Source organism: Baudoinia panamericana (genome assembly GCF_000338955.1).
Source record: "Baudoinia panamericana UAMH 10762 unplaced genomic scaffold BAUCOscaffold_10, whole genome shotgun sequence".
NCBI classification, from domain to species: Eukaryota; Fungi; Ascomycota; class Dothideomycetes; order Mycosphaerellales; family Teratosphaeriaceae; genus Baudoinia; species Baudoinia panamericana.
In genome coordinates this window covers 752,617-765,640 of record NW_006911266.1, presented here as the reverse complement: position 1 = coordinate 765,640, position 13,024 = coordinate 752,617, and the positions used below count along the sequence as shown (strand labels likewise).

General features: G+C 54.7%; 9 protein-coding genes and 1 non-coding gene across 10 annotated transcripts; 5 read left to right on the top strand and 5 right to left on the bottom strand.

The window, feature by feature from the left end:
- The first annotated feature begins 21 nt into the window (after positions 1-21).
- Positions 22-1,855, top strand: BAUCODRAFT_220106 (uncharacterized protein). The gene is made up of 3 exons (XM_007680832.1): positions 22-667; positions 723-951; positions 1,009-1,855. Exons 1-3 carry the CDS (start codon positions 159-161, stop codon positions 1,828-1,830), a joined length of 1,560 nt encoding a protein of 519 aa, XP_007679022.1. The 5' UTR covers positions 22-158; the 3' UTR covers positions 1,831-1,855.
- BAUCODRAFT_220107 (uncharacterized protein) lies at positions 1,856-2,219 on the bottom strand. Its single transcript, XM_007680831.1, has one exon. It carries the CDS (start codon positions 2,130-2,132, stop codon positions 1,881-1,883), a length of 252 nt encoding a protein of 83 aa, XP_007679021.1. The 5' UTR covers positions 2,133-2,219; the 3' UTR covers positions 1,856-1,880.
- BAUCODRAFT_220108 (uncharacterized protein) lies at positions 2,220-3,216 on the bottom strand. Its single transcript, XM_007680830.1, has one exon. The coding sequence runs from the start codon at positions 2,969-2,971 to the stop codon at positions 2,306-2,308; it is 666 nt and encodes a 221-aa protein (XP_007679020.1). The 5' UTR covers positions 2,972-3,216; the 3' UTR covers positions 2,220-2,305.
- Positions 3,217-3,728: 512 nt separating this feature from the next.
- BAUCODRAFT_36549 (uncharacterized protein) lies at positions 3,729-4,114 on the bottom strand. The gene has a single exon (XM_007680463.1). The coding sequence runs from the start codon at positions 4,082-4,084 to the stop codon at positions 3,917-3,919; it is 168 nt and encodes a 55-aa protein (XP_007678653.1). The 5' UTR covers positions 4,085-4,114; the 3' UTR covers positions 3,729-3,916.
- A 111-nt stretch (positions 4,115-4,225) lies between these two features.
- BAUCODRAFT_36548 (uncharacterized protein) lies at positions 4,226-5,908 on the top strand. Its single transcript, XM_007680462.1, has 4 exons — positions 4,226-4,424; positions 4,473-5,605; positions 5,672-5,775; positions 5,834-5,908. The coding sequence occupies exons 1-4, from the start codon at positions 4,370-4,372 to the stop codon at positions 5,892-5,894; spliced, it is 1,353 nt and encodes a 450-aa protein (XP_007678652.1). The 5' UTR covers positions 4,226-4,369; the 3' UTR covers positions 5,895-5,908.
- Positions 5,909-6,240: 332 nt separating this feature from the next.
- BAUCODRAFT_t27 lies at positions 6,241-6,337 on the top strand. The gene has a single exon. It is a non-coding gene; the product is annotated as a tRNA-Trp (tRNA).
- Positions 6,338-6,458: 121 nt separating this feature from the next.
- BAUCODRAFT_219988 (uncharacterized protein) lies at positions 6,459-8,183 on the top strand. Its single transcript, XM_007680829.1, has one exon. The coding sequence runs from the start codon at positions 6,618-6,620 to the stop codon at positions 7,791-7,793; it is 1,176 nt and encodes a 391-aa protein (XP_007679019.1). The 5' UTR covers positions 6,459-6,617; the 3' UTR covers positions 7,794-8,183.
- A 389-nt stretch (positions 8,184-8,572) lies between these two features.
- Positions 8,573-9,433, top strand: BAUCODRAFT_124804 (uncharacterized protein; the record flags this gene model as incomplete). Its single annotated transcript, XM_007680828.1, has 2 exons — positions 8,573-8,636; positions 8,694-9,433. The coding sequence occupies 2 exons, from the start codon at positions 8,573-8,575 to the stop codon at positions 9,431-9,433; spliced, it is 804 nt and encodes a 267-aa protein (XP_007679018.1).
- A 91-nt stretch (positions 9,434-9,524) lies between these two features.
- On the bottom strand, positions 9,525-10,998 carry BAUCODRAFT_150291 (uncharacterized protein; the record flags this gene model as incomplete). Its single annotated transcript, XM_007680827.1, has 2 exons — positions 9,525-9,536; positions 9,586-10,998. 2 exons carry the CDS (start codon positions 10,996-10,998, stop codon positions 9,525-9,527), a joined length of 1,425 nt encoding a protein of 474 aa, XP_007679017.1.
- Positions 10,999-11,806: 808 nt separating this feature from the next.
- Positions 11,807-12,818, bottom strand: BAUCODRAFT_36543 (uncharacterized protein). Its single transcript, XM_007680461.1, has one exon. The coding sequence runs from the start codon at positions 12,754-12,756 to the stop codon at positions 12,157-12,159; it is 600 nt and encodes a 199-aa protein (XP_007678651.1). The 5' UTR covers positions 12,757-12,818; the 3' UTR covers positions 11,807-12,156.
- Between the last annotated feature and the right edge of the window lie 206 nt (positions 12,819-13,024).

Here is a 13,024-nt window from a genome sequence, read left to right as displayed (position 1 = left end):
AACTCATCACGACTTTTTATAGACTGACGGCCCCTCGCAGCAACGACCTTGAGCACGCGACCTACCCGTTCGGTTGTGCGCGACTCCCCAATGCTGCTCCGATAGCCCACAACGCCCCGATTTTGTTCTGCCATTGGAAAGGAAAAGAGTCATAAGCAATGCCATCCTACGCCGCCATTCACGGCACCCCCAGCGAACATGGCTCGCGCCCTACGAGCCAAGCCTCCCACGGCAGCAGAAGACGACACCCAAAGCAGGTCGGCATGGCAGGTTCAGCATCATGGACCTCCTCCGTCATCAACCTCGTCAATACCATCGTCGGCGCCGGCGTACTCGCCATGCCACATGCGCTGAGCAATATGGGCATCACATTAGGCACCATTGTCATACTATGGGCGGGTCTGACCGCGGGCTTTGGGTTGTACCTGCAAACGAGATGCGCACGATACCTTGACCGAGGGGCAAGCAGTTTCTTTGCGCTGAGTCAGATCACGTATCCCAATGCGGCGGTGGTGTTTGACGCGGCGATTGCGATCAAGTGTTTTGGCGTGGGAGTGAGCTATTTGATCATCATTGGCGATCTCATGCCAGGCGTTGTCAGAGGGTTTGGGGACGTGGGCGATGCGCTGTATTTGCTTGATAGGCGGTTCTGGGTTACGGCGTTCATGTGAGGACTTTTATCTTTTACCAAAGCCGAGAGGTGAAGCTGACGAGTGAATCAGGTTGATTGTGATACCCCTGTCGTTCCTGCGCAAGCTTGACAGCTTGAAGTACACATCGGTCATTGCTCTGGTCTCGATTGCATACCTGGTCGTTCTCGTCGTATATCACTACGCGAGTGGCGACACCCTTCCGGAGCGTGGCGATATCAACTGGGTTCAATGGCAAGGGGCCATCCCAACCCTCGCAAGCTTTCCGATCATCGTATTTGCATATACATGCCATCAGAACGTACGCGCGCCGCGAAGTCAGCCAACCACACATTCATAGAATCTAACGAAATCGCAGATGTTCTCCATCCTAAACGAAATCGCGAATAACACACCCCTCCGCACCACCGCCGTCGTCGGCGCCTCCATCGGCAGCGCAGCCTCCATCTACATCCTCGTGGCCATCACCGGCTACCTCTCCTTTGGCACCAACATCATGGGCAACATCGTCGCCCAATACACACCCTCCGTCTTCTCCACCATCGGTCGCGCCGCAATCGTCGTCCTTGTCATGTTCAGCTACCCACTGCAAGTCCACCCTTGCCGCGCCTCCGTGGACGCAGTCAGCAAATGGCGTCCGCAAGGCCGGAGCAAGAACAACGAGGAATTCACACCAGCGTCTGGAAGTCCGACGCGGAGTAGTTTGCTATCATCTGGCAATGGCGGAGGCAGCCAAAAGGTCCCTTCGCGGCCAAAACCGGAGGACATGTCTGAGCTGCGGTTTGCGGTCATCACCACGGCTATCATCATCCTCTCCTACATCGTCGCCATGACCGTGTCCAGCTTGGATAAAGTGCTAGCGTACGTGGGTAGTACGGGATCGACGAGCATCTCGTTCATCTTACCAGGTCTCTTCTACTACAAGATTTCGTCGCCGGATAGTCCACACCATCAGCGCCTGCTGAAGGACGAAGACGACGAGGATTACGAGGGCTCTGGTGAAGACGAAGACGCGGGTTCGCCGGTTGCTCGTGGCCGAAAACCATGGACGAGCAGGATTCGCGGCCGACAGTGGCAGCGAGATGTGCTGCGGAAGTTGAGTCTGGCATTGGCGATTTATGGGTTGGTGGTGATGGTTGTTTGTTTGGTCATCAACACGTTTTTTATCGTGGCGCATTGAGCGGTTGTAGGGTGCACGTGCGGCGTCGAGCGTTCGAGCGGCATTGACCGTCACTTCGGGCTGTATGTACATGTGCTACGGATTGTATATACGGATGCTATGTTGCAAGCACAGTACACTAGGAGTGTCGACATGCGACTGGAATTGCGAAACATGGCGCAAGCCACAAGATCGCTGTCACGCGCAGTATTAGAACGATTTGCAAGCGCTCTGCACCTCCTAAGTCTCTCACCATTGTTGAACGAGCTATCAGCCACATACATCGAAGATACGATCATACGAAAGAAGAAGATTTCAATCATGCCATGCTAAGATGTTTGTGTCATTCTGTTGAAACAGGAATAAGATTATGTTAAGTACACACGAATGCCATCGGGTATATCTCGTTATCGTCATGCTCTCGTCAAGATTGGAGCGTCATGCTCTAACACATTCGTTATACTCGTATAGCAGCCCATCCCTAATCTTCCCAACTTCAATACTTTCCCCTGGGCCCAAACGCATCCTTAACTGCATCAAAGAGCCCAAACACCGTATCCCCCCACGTAGGTGCGCCCTTATCATGCTTCAAGTCCTTCTCCTTTCCCGAATAGTAATCCGCCTTCGCCTCCCTGTGCTCCCTCTCACGGCGTCGGTGTCTGCGCCCCCGCTCCCGCTCCTCCGACTCAGTCCGGTGAGAGCGGTGGCTGTGGTGGGAGCGATGCGAGTGCCGCGAGTCGCGGGATCGCTGGGAGCTGTAGCTTGCGCGTCGCTCGCGGTCTTCGATCGGACGTGCGGGTGGAGGGGCGTAGTAGGGGTCTGCTGTTGTGACGGGGTAGGGAGGGTTAGCTAGTGCGGCGTCGGGATGAAGAGTTTGTGCTTGGTCTGCACTGGAGGGTGGAGGCGCACTGGGTCCGTAGCCGTAGGAGGGTCTTTGAGGCATGGGCGGTTGGGGTGGTGGTGGTGCGGGTTTGCCATATGGGAAAGGGTAGCCTGCGGTTGGGTACGGGTCTTGAGCGGCGAGCTGCTGTTGTTGCTCGTGCGGATGTTGGTAGGCGTAGGCGTCTGGCGTGTAGCGGGTGGCCGCTGATGATGAACCTCTCGCGCGAGTCATGGGTGGCGGCGCTGTTGGGTAGTTGTTTGGGTCGTAAGGCGTCGTCATATTGACTTGACTGTAGTGAGAACTGGAACGATAGGATGTCGATGAGGGGATCTTGAGAGGAATATGTCGAGTTTCGCCCGCTGAGGGCCCTTCTGATATATGTAAGGGTTCGCCGGCAGTAAGGCTGAGGAGCGGTTGTATGAGGTGCTCGTGCCGTATCACCGTTGATGGCTTGGCTCACTCCGGTGAGACTGCAACAGGGCGACGGACTCGATTGACTGCTTCGCTTGTAGGTACTTCAATCTTGACCATGCAGGTGAACTGAAGTTGCTGCACGCTTACGCTATTAATCAATGGTTCTGATGATATGGGTGGGATTGACTGCAGTCTTCAGTAGAGATGTGATAACAATACCCACAATCTTTACGGCGTTACTACCACTCCACATTGTAGTCATATACTGTGGGCACTGCCGTGCGCCCCCAGGAATGACGATCTAATGCCGAGTGAACCCGCAGGATGTCGGCACGCGTTACATAGACCGAGAACTCACAAGAACGAGGTTCTATGACCGTTGATATCATACCCACGATTGGCCACGCAGCGTGGGAGAGCGTGATTGGTGAAGGAAGTGTGCCTGCCGAGCACTCGGCCAGTGACGTTCCGTCTTGCAAAGGGATGGCGCAGCGCTTGGCGAAATCCTTCTGCCGCCCTTCGCGAACATTGACTTGCGAACCATGAGGAGAGGGAGCAGTGCAGAATGAAGGCGGCAGCCGGTCCGATATGGGATGAAGTGCTGTACGTTGAAGTCGCACCGGTCAGAGAATGGGATTGTTTGCTGAAAATGTTGTGCTCCTTCATCCCTTTCATGTTGTGTCGAGATGCCATGCCATTCGCCTGTCAACCAGACCAATGCACTGGGGCGGTCCCCTGACCATTGATGTGCTGTGTCGCCACTGCACGACCTGAAGCAGGTGGCCGAGTGGTTATCATTCTCATGGAACTCTATCTACAGAGGGTTGAGCAGTGTCCATCAGCTTGTGCAAGATCACCTCCTGCGGCAATCGAGCAGCTTGATGCCACTTGTGCAACGTGACACAGTCGCTCCGGTGAGATAACATGTCGCACATTCAGGCCGCCGTCGGCAGGCTCAACCTTTCCGAGCATGACCATTGTAAGACGCATACGTGAAGAGCACGTGAGCACTCGGCAGACGGCACTCAGACAGCTCAAGCTTACAGCAACTCTCGTGCTCAGCCCCCCGCGGGCCCTTTCCTTCGTGCTTGGCTGAGCAATCTGTGTTTGTGGAAGCACCCCGCAGAGACGTAAGACGTAAAGCTGGTGAAGGCGCAGCAAGGTAGACAACTTTCACATACGTCGTTTATCTTGGCGTCTCTTTGCTATCGTAAAGACTTGGCATTCCATACCCTTATACTGTTTCGATCTTGGGAGATCAAAATGAACAACTCATACTACGGTCAAGGACCACCAGGGCCACCATATCAACAGCCTCGTGAGCCAACCGAATTTATACCACTGCTCCGATACTGATGCATTGCAGATTCGCCTTACCCGCCACAGCAAGGCTATCCGCCACCACAGCAATCGTACGGACAGCCAGGTCAAGCGCCGCCGATGAACCAAGGTTTCTACGGAGGGGGGCCACCTCAAGGCCCGCCTTTTCCGCCTCAAGGACCACCACCAAACCATGGCTCTTACGGTCAGCCTCCGCCGAACCAATGGAACCAACCTCCACCCGGCCAATGGAACCAACAACCGCCTCCGAACCAGTACAACGCCCCTCCACCTCCTCAAAGCCAAGGTTACGGTGCACCCCAGCAGCAATTCGGGTATGGCGCTCCTGCCGCGCCTGCTCCGCCATCACCCGGCTATGTGCCCGGCCAGCAGTCGCAAATGGACATGTCTCAAGCGGCCCACGGACTACGGGCTGCAATGAAAGGCTTCGGGACCGACGAGAAAGCGCTGATCCGCATACTGGGCCAGTTGGGCCCGCTTGAAATCAACAGTGTAAAGTCTGCGTTTGCCATCCAGCTCCACCGAGACCTGATGAAAGACATCCACTCGGAGACGTCCGGTAACTTCCGCGAGGGTCTTGAAGCTATCGTCCGTGGACCGCTCGATCAAGACTGCCATGTTTTGTACGAAGCGATCAAAGGCCTAGGAACCAAGGAAACGGCGCTCAACGACGTCCTGCTTTCCCGCAGCAACGCCGACATCAACGCGATCAAAACCCACTACCAACACACTTACCGTCGCACACTAGAATCAGACGTCAAAGGCGACCTAAGCGCGAAAACGGAGCGACTCTTCGACATGGTCATGTCCGCGCGCCGCCAGGAAGAATCCGCGCCCATCGTCCCACAACAAATCGAAGCGGACGTGGCGGAGCTCTACAAAGCGACCGAAGCACGCATGGGTGCCGACCAACTAACCGTATGCTCCATCATCTCCAGTCGCTCCAACGGCCAACTCCGCGCCATCGCGCAGCAATACCGGCAGAAGTACCATCGCTCGCTGGAGGAGGTCATACGCAAGGACTTTTCGGGTCATATGGAGGATGCTTTGCTGTTTATGGTGAGAGCGGCGGAGGATCCGGCGAAGCATGATGCGGATTTGTTGGAGGATGCGATGAGAGGGATGGGGACGAATGATTCGGCGTTGATTCGACGGATTGTGAGATTTGACAGTCCTTTCCTGATCGCTAAGTGAAGGGTATGTGCTGACGCGGTGGTGATGCAGGTCATGATACATTGGAATCGGGATCGCTTGCAGCAGTGTAAAGCTGCTTACAAGCATTTCTACAAGCGCGATTTGGCGGAGCGGATCCGCAGTGAGACGAGAGGGTAAGCAAAAGAAATCTTGTTGTGTTATTTGGTTGGATATGTACTGACGGTTTGGTAGCGATTACGAGAAGTTGATGCTGGCATGTATCAGCGCGACTCCGCCAACGGGAGGGTATTAGCTGACTGCGTTGCTTCAGATGTTGGAGTGAGGTGTACATGGTGTCGATACTGGGAAAGGGAAGGCAATGGTTGATCACAAATGATACCCTCGGAGGTATTTATCGTTTTGCAGGGTAGCTTTGCAACAATGCCTATATTGTAATCCGCGAAGGCACGAAGGGAGGTATGATACTGATATTTCATCTATGAGTAGCCTTGCATATTCTGTCTTCATGCTGCCATGCTTTCCTGTCTTACTTATGGATGTGTTCGTGGCCTGATATAGCCGCTGAATCCGGTACATGCTCGGCACTGGATGGAAAACCCTAGATATTGCATTATTTATGATCCACGACTTTATTGTGTGGACCTTTGGCGCAGTGGTAGCGTATCTGATTCCAGACAGCCAAAACTGTTGGAATGAGTCTCCAGATGGTCGTCCGTTCAAATCGGGCAAGGTTCAACTCACATTTTTTGTTGTTCTTATTCGCATATGGCAGACATGCAAGCGACGTTCAGTATTTTGCCCATCATTCACTTCACTCGGCCGAGGTGGACGATCGGCCGCATGTGAATCGTCCGGCTGACAGACTGGAGACGTCAGCTTGCAGCTTGCGCATGAGGGACGTCGATTTTCGCGCTGGTTGACATTCACTTGTGAATAGCCAAACATTACGTGACTGTAGCGAATGCGCTTTATTTCTTCGTGTTTGTAGCATGCGCTTGATGTTGACTTTGCAAACATGGCTTCAGCAGTCAAGGCGAAGCTTCAACGGGTCGCAAGCGGCGGCTTCAGTGGAAGTAATAACCCAACGGCCGACGACGTAGAGACGGAGAAGTACAAGCTCATGATCACCGCCGGGCCTTCATACGACCAAGCATTACACGAAGTCGTGCGAGTCAACACGGATGTGCCAGTCTACGTGGAGAATGAGTACGTGCGCGCGAAGATCAACGTCCGCATACGAGGCTTTCACGGCCTACCTTCCTCCTCGCCTCAAACATCGCCGTACTTCAACGATCCTACGCATGACAAGGACCTATACTCGATAGGATTCTCCTTCGTACCGAAACAGGACCTGTCGAGCTTGGATACGGTATGGGGAAACGACTTCGATCATCCCATTCGCAATAAGCTGCCGCCGGGCTTCAATACGGCTTTCAGGATCGTGAAGGAGTTCGTTGATCCCGGCTTAAGTTGCGATGCATACGCAGACGAACCATGGTTGTATGGGCCAAGCCTCAGCTGCTGGTTCGCGATGCGCATTGGCGATCATTATGACGAGGATACCGACTTCCCTGCACCGGCGGACAAGGACCCATTGAAGGAAGGCGCTTCTGGATCGGGAAGCGACGTGCGACGGAAACATGGACTACCCGATACGAACGAAAAGCGACGCAAACACTTCCTATCCGCGCAACATCGCGAGTCTTTCGTCTTCGAAAAGGGCCGCTTATACGAAGGCGACTTCTACAACCCCTACCTCGACTTCCCCAACTTCGCGCTAAAACTGCCCGGCTTCAGTCTGAAAGTGATCAAATACGTAGACCAGAAAAGCCACTGCTTGCGGTACGTCTTCAAGAACCGGAAGACTGGCGACGTATACTTCAACATTAACTTCCATTTGCTATGGGGCGACCAGCTACGGCAAGCGGTGCAGGAGGATGAAGAGGAGAAAAAGCGCGCCGACTCGAGGGGTGTGGCGCCGTGGCGCATCAATCAGAACCTGGCGGGTGTGTTGTCCGCTCATAGCGCGATGTGGCACAAGGGCACGCAGCAGCCGCAGGGCGCATATGCCAATATCGGTGGTGCGGGAGCGACAGGTGATGCTGCGAAGGCGGATGGAGTTGCTGGCGGGCAGGCGCAGCATCACGGAGGGCATAAGGGTGTTGATACATCCGCGGACGACGTTGACTAGAGGGAGAGTATGGCGGCTCTTTGCACAGAAAGAACAGCTGCAAGTACCGATCCGTTCGACGGACTTGGCCAGCCTCGCGCTTGCTCAGATCCATCTACAGGGCTGGCCACAGAGTCGCTTGATGACCGCATCTCGAGCGCCATCTGCCGCTGCACCGCCATTGGCAGAAGGTTACTTTGAAGGCTCACAGACAAGCCGCGAGCGGCGAAGACCACGCTCTGCGACGAGCCTGGCTGTCGCTGCGTCACGCTAGCGGACTTCATAGAGCCATCCCTCCTCTGATTCGAGCAACAACGCAGCGTCTCAGCAACGCGTCGCGTTCGGAAGGATCAGTGGAGCGACATCGAGCACAGGACGCGTGCGCAGCATATGGAGGGTTAAGATGCAACCCTGTTCTAAACCATCAGCAGCGGAAAGCAGCATATTGTTGGCGAAAACAGCGTTTATCAGACATGGACGATCCTTTGCCAGCCGTCTGGACTAGTGCAGTCTTGAAGAATGTTACTCCAGCGATGCATGTAGGCAGAGCTCCACCTGCGTTTAGCACAGCGCCGAAAGCGGCAGTTATAGCCGCAAGCTTAGACCGCATCATGCAGCTCAGGATGAGATGGGGCGTGGACTCAATGTTTTTGTTGCATCGAGTCATTGTTTATGACTCTCCGACACTCGAAGAAGCAAACTTTACAGAGTCATACATACCGTTGCCTGCGTATACCTCCCTACTTCCTGCGCTTTATCGTGAACCAAGCTGGCACTGGTCAAGTTGAGTCATTGCCGCAATGTCGCCTGAAGCAACATACAAGCCGGACGAACGCAGTAAAGGCAATCGCCTTGCGAAGCGAAGTGTGTACATCATCTTTGTCTGTACATAGATCACAACCATTGACAGTAGCATCACAGCGGAGTACAACGCAGAACTCGTCCACGGCATAATCAACGAAACACCCATCCTGCACGTCTCCTTCAATGCACCTTCCAAGCAAGATGGCCCGCATTTCCCGACCATTTTACCCATGCTCGGCGCAATCGGACAGTACGATCACGACGAAGAACCGCACATCTACCTCCACGGCTCATCCGTCGCTCGCCTCTTCCGGCTGACAGCCAACGACGAAATACCCCTCTGCGTCTGCGGCAGCATCTTGGACGGCTACGTGCTTGCGCTCGCGCCATTCCACAACAGCTGTAACTACCGCTCGGCGGTTTGCTTCGGTCATGGCTCGGTCATAACGGACGCTGATGAGATCACGTACGCGCTGAAGCTGATTACCAATAACAGCATCCCGGAGCGGTGGGAGAACAGCCGGGCTCCAGCAACGCCAGCGGAGATCACTTCGACGGGAGTATTGAAAGTCCGGATCGAGACGGCGTCGGCAAAGACTCGTGCTGGTGGGCCGAGCGATGATAAAGCCGACTTGCAGAATCCGGATGTCGTCGGTAAGACATGGATCGGTGTCGTGCCGACGTATCTCACCTTCGCCGAGCCGATAGCGGCAGAGGCGAACAAGGTGAAGCAGGTGCCGGAGTACCTTGCGGACTGGGTGGCGGATGCGAACTCGCTGAATGAGCAGAAAGCCATCGATGCGGTTGAGGGCGAGGGTGATCACGGTGGACCAGCGAAGCGGAGGGGTCAAGAATAAGTATGCACCTCGCTAGTGCCAGGTGGCGTGTGCGGCTTTGTATCCAATGCGGTTCGGTCAACTTTGAATTGCTTGAGAGCGCGTTGAGACCTCAGTAGATGGTCTGGTTTGTTCATCCGGTGCGGGCTTCGGCTCCCATGTACGTAGTACACAGGCACGCCGTCTCGCATCGGTTGAGGGCCGGGCTCAGTCAGACGAGGACCGAAAATTTCACACCCTTGCCGAACATATTGTTCGAAGCTTAGGCGGTTCCGCCTTCGAATAAGGCGGGTGACTGGCACGTCGGTATGCCGCCTTGAGAAGATGATCTTCATGCGCAGGAGGAATGCCTTGCGGATGAAGGAAGTCCGCAAGCCTACACCGTAAGTTGTAGACAGCCGCTTCAGTAGCTTGAGTCCTTGCGCCCAATCCTCCCAAGGTGTCATGCCATCGCTTCCTCCAAGCTTCAAAGGCCGCACTCGCAGTCTGTGCATCATGGCTGCGTTGTTGAAACCCCAAACAAACAATGCCTGCTGCATCTGCCAGTGGAAGATAGTGCTGAAAGGATCGCTCGGTAATACGGACCCTTGCTGCCGTTTCTTGATCGCTTCCCATGAATCCGCAGTCCCGTATCGCTCGCCGAGCCATAACGCAAGCTTCTCGAGCTCAGGCCAGAGGCGGTAGACCATCCCATACCGCTTCAACATCTCCACCCATACTTTCGGTGCCACACTGTCGCCGTGCCTCGACGCATACATGTAGGCATTAGTGACGAACGTGAGCGCGTCGAAGTGCGGTCGATCAGTACTGTGCCATTGGGAAAGCGCTGGACGGTGCCGTTTTCGGCGCTCGGGAAGAGCATACCTCCACATAAACCCAACAGTACGATGAGTGATGTGCACTTTGCGTGCCTGCATACTCTGCCATGTCTGCTCAACATTGTGCCAGGAGCCCGTCTCCAAGTAATGCTGGAGGAGTTCATTCCATGCGCGATGTTCAGATTCGTGACCGGCAAGCGCGCGCCCCATCATAGTAACGTGGACCATCGGCCATTGCTCCAAATGCAAAAAAGCTTTCAGCAGACGATCCTGGACCATATCGTCTTCGAAAGAGTCCGGATGCTGATCATTGGCGAGTAACGCATCAAACATTTCCGGTTGGCCATCTGCCGCAAGTTTCCGGAGAAGGCGGCAATACAAAGCATTGCTGACTTTGATCTTCATCTGCTTCAGCGTTGCAAGAGTACCAATGAAGGCATCGGTTGAACCAGCTCGTAATGCCATTTCACGCAGAGCAAGCGGACCGACGTCCTGAACGCCGAGGAAGCCAAGTCCACGCACGACCAGGTCAAGAGGGAATGCCGCGGTGGCGAATAGCTTCGCTACAAAGGAGTCGCTAATATGCTTCGGTTTGATACCATGCACCTCGCCTACCAGCTCTGACATGGCAGCCCGTGAGAGTGGCATCGCTTTCGCGACCTCTGCTGGCGTGGCAAATCGCTGAAGACGCTTCTTGTGTATCTTTGGCAAAGACTCATCCTTGCTCGACAAAGTCTTCTCATACTCCTGTGTGCTTGTATCAAGCATCTGTACTGCCTTCGCTGCCTTGGCATCCAAGCGTTCATCACTGTCCTTGGGCCCAGCGTCCTCAAGTCCTTGCAAGCCATTCACCTCTCCCGGGTGGGCGAGAGCCGCAGAGTGATATCCCTGCCATCGCCGATGAGTTCGTTCAGTCCGACAGCATGGTGTGAAGCTTCCGCGCCTCTCTGGCGGAAGAACATGTCGTAGCAACCTGCGGGTTGACGGTTTGCTCAACCAGTGATTGAAGCGCGCACCCATCGCACAGGAACAATGCAAGGTATATGGCAAGCCCTGTCAGGCGCCATGGTTCGAAATGGCCCTTCAGCCGGCGGCACAACACCAGGCGCTGTCCAGAAGAGAAGTTGTCACGCCGACATCGTGTGCTCATTGAGGAGTTCAGCCTTGCCAAGCGTTTGCGCGCCGGAAACTCCCGCGGGTCGCAGGAGCTCGACATTGACAGCTCCTGCTACCGCATCAATCAGTACGAAGACATTCGGCGGTCTACTTGACAGTACAGCACTTTAGTCACGATGCGTGCGACACTCGCTAGGCGGTATGTTCTTCGCAGCATGTTGCTATCCAACCCATCGCAACTATACCGTCACTGACGCCATTCCAGCATCAACTTCCCAGGTCTTTACCGGCCCAACCATGTCCCAAAGTGGCAGCGGATACACCAAACCCACGACGGTCTGAGGCAATGGGAGAAGGTGCGTAAGGCTCGTGACGACGTGGTCGCATGGTCTTTGACAAGCCCGGAGACAGGCGGAACGGCTATATATGCGCGTATGGCTGACAATGTCCTCATAGGGCCCACGTGCTAGCTTGATGCTTTACCCATACTACGCCCTGTTGATCTCAACGACCTCAGGTCAGTACACACTCATGTGCCTGGCCAGGAGTATTGCTGATCATGGCTAACACCGCCTCACAGCGTCCATGTACATGATGTGCCGCATGGTTCTCGGGCACAAGACGTGGTACGGCAAGGGTTAGATGTCGTCGACGCACCGCAGGTGGGACAATGGCGATGCTTGCGTAGATGGACGGTACGGCTACGGTAATAGACACATAACACACGAACCAGCCAGCCTGAAGATCGAGAAATTATGGAGCCACATTATTCGTCTCACTGCCGACGATAACCACAAACGAAAGCTTGATCTATCGACGAGCCGAGTCGAGCGTGGTGTCGAACAGCTCAACCGCCATCTTCTGCACGTTCTGGTCCTCAATGTTCGCTAGTGCATCCTTGATCGCCCGAACGGTCTCTTTCCGCAGCCCATCTACGCCTTTCGAGTACACATCGATGCCAGCAGGCGTGAAAAGAGTCTTCGCAAACATTGTGACAACCCACTTATTACCCGTCCCAGTTTCGTCACCCCAGCCCAGGATCTCCCAATGGCTATGTGCCAGCTTGCCTGCAAGCATCAGCCAGCCCCTACCGTGCCAATCCCACGCATCCCTAGCGTCTCCAGAACTCGCGAGCTTGTCGACTCCGTGCACTGTCTGGATCTTCTCATCCTTGAGACTCTGGTAGGACACCTCGTCGTCCATGCGGTCCGTGTACTCTACCGAGATCGAAGACACAGAAGCTGGCAGCGGCGTATACTTGATTCGGATATTGCGTTTATCCTTCCACATTGGAAGCGTGGAGTGAGTAACGTGCCATGTCTCCGTCAGCCACGCAATGTTGGGCGAGCTGTATTCAGCAGGCGCTTTCGCAGGCGAGAAAGAAGGTGGGCGCAGTACTATACCAGCCATGTTGCAAAGTCCGAGCCGTACTCGACGACTACAAAATGGGTACTACATACTTCGAGCGTGTAAGGAAGCCAAGGAACGTTCGAAGCGATAGCAGATGTCAGCTATTGAGTGCCAATGACTCGTGCCAACGCTCGGGCCAGTTTCTGTAACGCGATGTTGGAACGCCACCAACTCTTGTTCCATGATTCTTTCTCGCTCAACAACCCTACCTGAAAAGCGCACTGACATTTAGCGGCAACATTGGCTCATACAGTAGCGGTCTGAGTCA